The sequence below is a fragment of the Belonocnema kinseyi genome, chromosome 6, assembly GCF_010883055.1.
Source record: "Belonocnema kinseyi isolate 2016_QV_RU_SX_M_011 chromosome 6, B_treatae_v1, whole genome shotgun sequence".
Lineage (NCBI taxonomy): Eukaryota > Metazoa > Arthropoda > Insecta > Hymenoptera > Cynipidae > Belonocnema > Belonocnema kinseyi.
This window is the reverse complement of record NC_046662.1, coordinates 5,519,632-5,529,059: the sequence shown is the minus strand read 5'-3', so window position 1 is coordinate 5,529,059 and position 9,428 is coordinate 5,519,632. Positions and strand designations below refer to the sequence as shown.

At 31.4% G+C, this 9,428-nt stretch overlaps 2 protein-coding genes across 3 annotated transcripts in view; one reads left to right on the top strand and one right to left on the bottom strand.

Moving 5' to 3' along the window:
• Positions 1-4,232, top strand: part of LOC117174330 (UDP-glucuronosyltransferase 2B31-like) — a 12,403-nt gene extending 8,171 nt beyond the window's left edge. The window contains exons 4-5 of the mRNA XM_033363353.1: positions 64-289; positions 3,409-4,232. Of these exons, the coding sequence (XP_033219244.1) occupies positions 64-289; positions 3,409-3,694 (512 nt within the window). The 3' untranslated portion in view covers positions 3,695-4,232. The remainder of the gene's footprint in view (positions 1-63; positions 290-3,408) is intronic.
• LOC117174334 (calcitonin gene-related peptide type 1 receptor-like) overlaps positions 1-9,428 on the bottom strand; it is a 748,751-nt gene that overhangs the window by 568,081 nt on the left and 171,242 nt on the right. The gene's annotated exons all lie outside the window — the stretch shown is intronic.

Sequence of the window (9,428 nt, the reverse complement as noted above, 5' to 3'; positions counted from 1 at the left end):
TTAAAGTTATTAAGGCTCAAAATTTTTAGTCCTTAAAAAAAATAAAAATATTTTTTTTTATAGAGCACAAAAATGTGAAAGTTTTTGTGACCCATGGTGGTCTCATGGGGACTTTAGAATCCATTTACGCTGGTGTGGCAATGGTCGGAATACCCCTCTTTGGAGATCAATTTCTAAATATTGGTTCTTATCAAAAAAAGAGAATTGCAGTTTCATTAGACTACAGAAACATTACTGAAACTGCTTTAACTGAGGCTATCAACACGGTTTTGAATGATCCCGCATACCGGTAAAAGATTATTTAAAATATATAGAACAATATTTAAGAAATATAAATTATAGAATATATTTATTATTTATAAATTCATTCATTGTATAATAATTCAATAATTAATTATTTCATCCATAGATTGATTATTTCATTAATTCATTTATTAATCCATTGATTCATTATTCTGTCAATGCTTTAATCCATTCATTCATGATTTTCCCAATGCATGAATTCATTATTCCTTAATTTATTAATCCATAAATTCATTATTTCACTAATCCAACAATTAATTAATTCAAAAATTTATTTTTATATGACCCCATTAAATCACTAATACGTAAATTCATTATTCCATAAATTCATTATCTTATCAATTCAGCAATTCTTTAATTCATGAATCCATGAATTTATTTTAAAAATCAATTTTTTAGATCATAGATTCATCGATCTATCAAGTAAAACATTATTCCAAAATGATTCATCAGTTCATGAGTTTATCGATTCATTATTTTATAAGTTCATGAATTCATCTATTCCACCAATTAATCCATTATTTCATTAATCTATCAAATTATGAATGATTAATTAATCAATTCATTTATTATTCCATCAATTCTTCAATTTATCAATCCATCAATTTATTATTCCATCAACTCATAAAATCTTCAATACATTCCTTATTCTCTTAATTTATAATTTCAGTTACGTTTTAATCCATCAATTAGTCAATTCATGAATTGATCATTTCACCAATTAATCGATCCATACATTCATTATTTTATCAAATCATCAATTCATTATTCCAACAATTTATCCATCGGTGATCAATCAATGAACTATTCTATAAATCCATCAATTCATTATTCCACAATTTCACCAGTTCATTATTACCAGAATTTATTATTCAATTTTTTTATTAATCCATCAATTCATAAATTCGTCAGTTCATTGATTTATGATTCCATCAATTCATGAATTCAGCAGTTTATCCATTTATGAATTCAATTAACCATCAATTTATTAGCCCATAAATTCATCAATCAATCCAATAATTAATATTCCGCCAAGACTTCTATTTATAAATCAACTCACTTCTTCATCATTAAACTCATTAATTTATTAACATATTATTCCATCAATCCACTAATTTATCAATTTATTATTACCTCAATTTATTAGTTCCTTCTTTATTTATTCATCAATTTATGGATTGTTCATTATCTTTATCCATCAATTCATCGATTTATGAATTTAATTAACCATTAATTTATTAGTCTATAAATTCATCAATCTATAAAGTCAACCATTAATCCACCAATTCATGAATTCATCAGTTAATTTATTGATGATGTCATAAATTCATGAATTCATGAGTCCATCAATTAATCAACACACCAATTAATTATTCCAACAAGACTTCCATTCATGAATCAATTAACTCCTTCATCATTAAACTCACAATTCATCAACTCATTATTTCCTCAATTCATCAATCCACTAGTTTAGCAATTCATTATTACCTCAACTTATTAGTCCCTTCTTTTATTAATCCATAAATTCATGGACTGTTTATTCTATTAATTCATGAATTTATGAATTCAACTAACCATCAATTGATTAGTCCTTAAACTCATAAATCTATAAAGTCATCCATTAATCCATCAATTCATGAATACATCAGTTCATTGTTTCATGATTTCATCTATTTATGAATTCATCAGTCCACCAATTAATCAATCCCCCAATTTATTATTCCAACAATGCATCCATTCATGAATCAATTAACTCATTAATTCTTAACCTCATTAATTCATCAAGCCTTTAATTTATTTTTTCTATCAACTCATTAAATCATCAATATATGAATTCATAGTTTGAAAAATTCAATAATCCATCAATTCATTATTCTACTAATTCTTTAATTGACTTTCCTATTAATCCATTAATTGATTATTCCTAAAGTTTATTAATCCGTGCTTTTAATAATCCATCAATTCATTAGTTCATAAACTTATTATTTTATCAATTCATGAAATTATTATTCCACCAACCAATCAATTCATTATTTCATTATTCAAATTATCAATTCATAATTTAATCAATTCATTAATCCTTAAATTCATTAATTTCTCGATCCATAAATCAATCATTATTCGAACAATTTATTAATAATGCATCCATCTATAAATTCATCAATACACCAATTAATCTATACTCAATTCATCAATTCATGAATTCATCATTATAACGGTTCATCCGTCCATTAATTCATTGTTCCGTCAAATCATCAATTCATAAATCCTTAAATTTATTAATTAGATAATTCATTATTCAAGTAATTCATCAATCTATCAATACATAGATCGATCAACTCATCAATCTACAAAATTATCCATTAATCCATACATTCATTAATCTATCGATTTATTAATGCATTAATTCATCAATTTATGAATTTGTCGTTATAAAAACTAATCAATCCATCAATTCTTCTGTCCATTAGTTTATCAATCTATTGATTCATCCATCAACCCAGTAATTCATCAATTCATCATTTCATGATTTCATCTATTCATGAATTCATTATCCCACTAAATTACTTAATCCATATATTTATTATTCAATAAAATTATTAATCCTTCAGTTTATTATTTCATCAAATAATGAATTCATGAATCCATTAATTCATTAAACCATCAATTCATCAGACTATCAATTCCTCCATCTGTACATCCATCCATTGATCCCTTTTTCTATTTATCCGTTCATCCATCCATAAATTATTTCATCAATTCATTAAATCGTAAATTCATAAATTAACTATTCCAATAATTCATCAATTTATTATTTCATTTATTCATTAATCCACTCTTTGATTATTTTATGAATTTATTAATTCTTCATTTCCCCAATTCATCATTTCATTTTTCCATAGAAATATCAATCTATCAACTCATAAATTTTAATACTCATTACTTAATTGATATATTATTCCACCAATTCATCAATTAGTGATTCTATCAGTTCATCAATTCCTCAATTCATTGAACCATAAATTGATCAATCTATCATTTCTTCCACCCATCAATTCATCTATGCATCCATCTATTCACTTATTATTTTTAATTTTCTTTCAGAAATAACATCGAAAGGGTATCAAAACTTTATTACGACAGATTAATGAATCCTAAAGACACAGCCGTTTTCTGGACGGAATATGTCATAAGACACGGCAATGTACTGAGATCTCCAGCGATAGATTTAAAATGGTATCAAGTCCATTTACTGGATGTTTACGGGTTTCTCTTCTTTATCACCTTGCTCATTTTTTGTATTATTTTATTTATACTCAGAACTTTAGTCAGGTGTGTATATTGTAAAAAAAAAATAGAAAAATCGTTCTCATCAAAAAAGCAAAAATAATTTTGAAATTCTTGTGAAAAAACGATTTATAAAAACAATGCTTAATATACTTTTTGTCTAGGAATCCAATTAGGGACCGGTCGGACCCCGGCTGGATAGCCCCGGTTTTAACCGGGCGCTGGTGGGGGTGACTTGCCGGGATCTGGCTAAAAACGTCACGGTAAACTGGTTTGGATGCCGGCTTCAATTCTGGCCGGGATCCGGTCGGGCAATCCGACCACAAAGCGGTTAAAAATGTTCCTTCAGGCGAGAAATTGATAACTTGTTTTGTCTTTTAAGGCTCATTGTGAATAACGCGGTGAACTTCAAAAGTCAAACAAAGTAAAGTTTCATCCTTAAATTATACTTTTCAAATAATAATTCATCTAGCAGTCATAATTACGTCTTTGATAGTGTCACGGCTTGTTTGTGTTACCGAAAGAAATGTACACTCAAAACAGTTGAAGTAACAATGAATGATACTTGCAAGTCTGAGTTCAGAGAACCACGAAGTCAACAAAAAATAAATAAAAGTCAATAAAGAAATATGAACATCGAAGAACAGAATAATTTAATTAACAAAATAAACCTTCCGAAAACAAACTGGTTTGATGCTAAAGCCTTTGCTCATACTATAGGAACCAACTGATTGTCCAATGGAAAGAATAGTATATGTAGACTGCACCTTCAATAAAACACAAATGAACATAAGAAACGAACTGACAGACGAAAAAACAACTGAAGATCACAGAAATAGTATAAGTGAAAAAAAAACAAATGCTGCAACGGTAGACATCCCCAGAAAATGACGCTCACTATTTCTGCGATCTTCAATTGTTTTTTCATCTATCGATTCTTTTCTTATGTTCATTCGTTTTTGAGATGGTGGCACCTAAACTGTAGTAGCCGCTAGCTACACATACTTACTATGATCTAAAAATCGTAGACAACAAAGTCTTAATCTCAAGGGGATTTTTGAACGAACGGCATAACCTGATTAAAAATCTGAAGGTGCTAGTGGCTTATCTGATTACGTAATCTGTGTGAATGTTGAAACGTAAGGAATCATCAATTATGATTCCCAGATGTCGCGTAAACTTCACAATTTTTTTAATGTTACCATCAATCTCAAACCGAAAATAATTAGGTGTGGTTTTGTGTATATATGACATTATTTGGTATTTTAAGGCGTTAATGTCATGTGAGTTTTCAATGCACTACTTCGCAAATACGTTGCGGTTTTTTGAATTATTATGCAATTTCTTAAAATATCAATAGGGTAAAAATGTGTAGCATCAGCGTAGAAAAGAATAAATAAACTTGATATTATGTCAGCGCTATATATATATATATATATATATACGTCCCAGACAATTGGAAACAAGCGATTATCGTACCAGTATACAAGAGAAAGGAAGATAAAAGCGATTGCAATAATTTCAGAGGCATTAGCTTATTAAGCACTGTAATTAAAATATATTGAAAAATACTTATTCGTAGGGTAATGAAAATAACAGAAACAAAGATTTGGGAAGTCCCAAGTGGGTTTATTCCAGGAAGGTCAAGTACGGATCAAATATTTAGCTTGAGGCAAATAACAGAAAAAAGTTTGAGAGTAGGAAAAAAAGTTTTCTGTGCATTTGTTGACCTAGAAAAAGCTTTTGACAAGGTAGATAGAAGTAAACTTTGGGAAGTTCTGAAAGAGTATGGAGTCAATGGATGGATCCTACAAACTATAAAAACAATATACACAGGTAGCAAAGCGAGTGTAAGAGTGAATGGGAAACTGAGTGACTGTTTCGATATTATTCAAGGAGTTAGACAAGGATGCATTATGTCTTCATGGTTATTTATATTATTTATGGACAAGTGTTTAAGAATGGCTCTCTTTGATGAAGAGGGTGTGGATCTTGAAACAGTAAGGGTACGTGGGTTAGCGCTCGCAGATGATAAGGTTGTTATGGCAGAGTCTATCGAAGACCTACAAAGAATGTTGAATAAACTAGATGCAAGCATGAAGAGCATAGGCCTCAAAATTAACACAAATTAAACAAAAACTATGGTGTTCGAAGGAAAGAGTGAGAAAACGCTATGCAATATTTTATTAAATGATGAGAGAATTGAACAAGTTGATAAGTTCGTATACCTTGGTAGCTTATTTACTAGGGACGGGAAGATACGATGAGGAATTAGATAGACGAATAAATGAAGGTAAGAAGGTTATTGGTAGAGCAGGTCCCCTTATCAGAAGTAAAAATATATCAAATAAAGCTAAAATGGCAATACATAATTCCATATTTGTACCGACAGTACTATACGGTAGCGAGACATGGACTTATCAAGATAAAGATAAGAGTAAAATTAACGCAATTGACATGAGATTCATGCGCATAATAAGCGGGAAATCCCTGATGGACAAAGTAAGTAACGAGACAATTCTAAAAGAATGTGGTGCAGAAGAGACGCTAGTAGACACATGGGAAAGAAATCGGTTAAGATGGTTCGGACATGTTGAGAGAATGCCAAATGAACGACTAACGAAACAAATGTATCAAGGTAAAGTAAATGGCAACATGCCCAGAGGTAGACCGCGGAAAGAATGGTTAGAATGTGTGAATGATACCCTACTTAGAAGAGACATAAGAAGTCACAGAAATACAAGAGCCTATATGAAAAAATGCATGGACATAAAAGAAGCTAGAGAAGTATGCCAGAACAGGAAAGTATGGCGGCAAATAGTTAATAAAAAGAGTGTCAGTAGAGTGAATGACGCCTTAAACAAAGACCTTGGCTATTAATGGACCTAAGTGGGGAACCTTACATAATGACTTCGTGAGGTTCTTCGCTTGGGGTGATTGCTAGAGAGATTGATCAGCAACCTGGGTCGGAGCAGTGTTGCGGAACGAACGTGTTATTTACTTAAATAGCACGAGAATTCTGTATCAATCTGAAAAATCTCTATCCCTTCCACACACTATTCCTTTCCCCTGCCGAGTGAGTCACGCCTACCCCGAAAGGGAAATGGCTTAATGGTGTAATAAGAATATATATAGCCTGAAGAGTCGCCAATAAACTCGCATTAGTTTTTCCTAATAATAGACTCACTCTCAGTTTCTCTATGTTAAAATAAACGCCATATCGTCAAGAATAGGTTTAATAGCCACGATATTAATTTCAGGAACTGCACTTATTATAGAGCTTAAATCTATTAAACCTTTAAAAATTCTTAACTTCGCAGCTATAAGTACACCCGCACCATTTCTATCCAGCATGTCATCTCTCGAGACGTTACAAAAATTTAAATCAAAACATTTAGCAGAAGTAACTGTGGTTTCAGCCAAGGTTCCAAAAATGTTAAAAAATCGTAGTTAAACATTTATGGAGATTCAACTAACAACCAAAATTTAGTGTTGATGCCCCGTATATTTTTCTAATATAAAAATATGCCATTTAACAAACTTACATCAACTATATTTGTGTGAGCGATAACTGGAATAGCGTTTATTGAGTATTGTTGAGTGCTAGCTGAGATGTTGAATTCATTGTACGAGGTTTGGACAGTATAATCTTTGCTTCCCCTAGATGATCCATAATCAGATTTTTTCAGTTTATTGTAACCAGTTCACTGCGCCGAGGTGCGATCTTGTGAGAGACTGATTTCAACTGAAGCGTCTGATTTTGGCCGCTCCTTTCTCCATATTAAATATTTCTGAAGCATTTTTGTGGCAAGATGTTCGGCTTTGAAATGGAGGTCCAGAGGTCTGCAGATTTTTACCAATTCTATAGAATTTGATGTTGTTAGAGTTGTGATTGTGATCGATATTTCTGAGATAGTTATTAATAATATCATTCATTTTTGTGGCAGTCTGGGACATATCATAGCAGACTTTGACTTACAGGCTCTTAAGGCATTTTTGCCTAAGATCCAGCTTGCTAGCGAGAGTGTTAAGTTTGGACGATATAGCATCTGTCGAGTCTTTGATATCAGCAGAGATAGAGGCTCTATGATTTTCGAAAAGGGAGGATGTTTTGCTCATCACAGTAAACCCTAGGAATAAATTTTATCTTTAAATTAGACAAAATGCTGCATCACGCTCATCTGACGAAACATAACATTTATCTAACGAAAATAAAATTTATTTGACAAATGTGATATGGCAAATGATTGTGTCTAGGTTCACGGAATAAATTTTCTCCATAAATTTGAAAATCCTCGCGGTTCATACTTTATAGTGAAAACTCAGCCAAGTTTAGTCCTTTACTTTTGTCGAACAAACCTTTATTTTCTATCGACCATTATGAAGGCTTCAAAAATTGTAAACAAACACTATTAAGTATAAAATAACCAAAGTGCAGCCTAATGTATTCTGTAAGTGTAGGTGAATGATGACATGGTTTAAATCATTTACATAAAGTGAGATGATATAAAAAATTAATCTCGCAAGGATTTTAAAATTTATGGGGGAAATTTTTTCGGTGAAACCAGACGCAGCCGTTTAACATATCACATGTGTCCAATAAATCTTTTCGTAGGATAAATTTAATCTTTCGTCAGATAAACGTGCTGCAGCGTTTTATCCAATTTAAAGATAAACTTCATTCTTGAGAATTACTGTGATATCATCACTTAATAACTACTCTAGGTCATAGTTGGTCACTGAAGCAGCTTCACCAGAATCCAGTTTTTGCACTGTTTGCAGGAGCTTTGAGAATCTGGCATGATGAATTATGACGATACTTATCATAGTCCGGGAGCTGGGTATGTTCCCGTATGCATTCAAGAGGCAAAAGGTAAAAACTAGTTAATCTTATGTATTTTGACCCGCTGAATCCAATGGTACCGGTTAATTTTACGAGAAGTGGATAGGTTTTGTTTAAAACGCAATTGCTTAAACAAATAGGAAAAAATGGTTTTTCTTTATGGGACAATGTTTTTTTAGTAAATATGCACAATTCTAAGCATAAAAGTTCTCTTGCAACTTTTTTGTTAAATGCATATTTACAAAGTAATAAATTTTCAAAGTTCAAAATTTGACGTTTTTTGCAAACTTTGAGTATCGATTATTCTTGACCTGTTGAATATTTTTCGAAAATTGAAGAAGCAACTTGTTCTTTGAAAGCTCCTCTACCTATTCATTGTATGCGACATTGGATTAACCAGTCGGAAGCCTAGTTATCGCAATTTACAAGTAGCGCCTTTTGTGCGCGCGACAGTGCGTTTGGCGCTTATGGCCGGCGCGCGGCGAGGTACTCGCGGCCTTACTGAAAAAAGGATGAAGTTTGTCCCGACTCTTTGCAGTTAATCAATCAGTTCTCACCAAATGATTATTTAAACTATCGATTATAATGTTATGTATTCACACATTTCTACGTTTTTTTTTTATAATAATCATATATTAATTTTGATAAACAACTCAATATTTTAAAAATATTAATGTATTTACTGGATAATTTTATAGGATCTACTGTTTTGGAATTTTTCATTATGCAATATTTTACAGTATTCCGTAAGTTTAAATTTAAATATTCAAATATTTTCGCGGCAATCTTTACTTTTCCGAATTTGACAAGTCGGTGCTTGTTTACTTTTTTTTCGACTGCGCATGGTTCTTGCAAGTCTGAGCACGCTGTCTGTGCCACTGTGAACATCGACCTTGCACGTTTACCATGTCGTTATGGAATTCTGTATAGTTTTGGCTTTACATATAAAGCGAGCATTTTACATAACTTATCACCAAGTTAATTGTTTGAACAA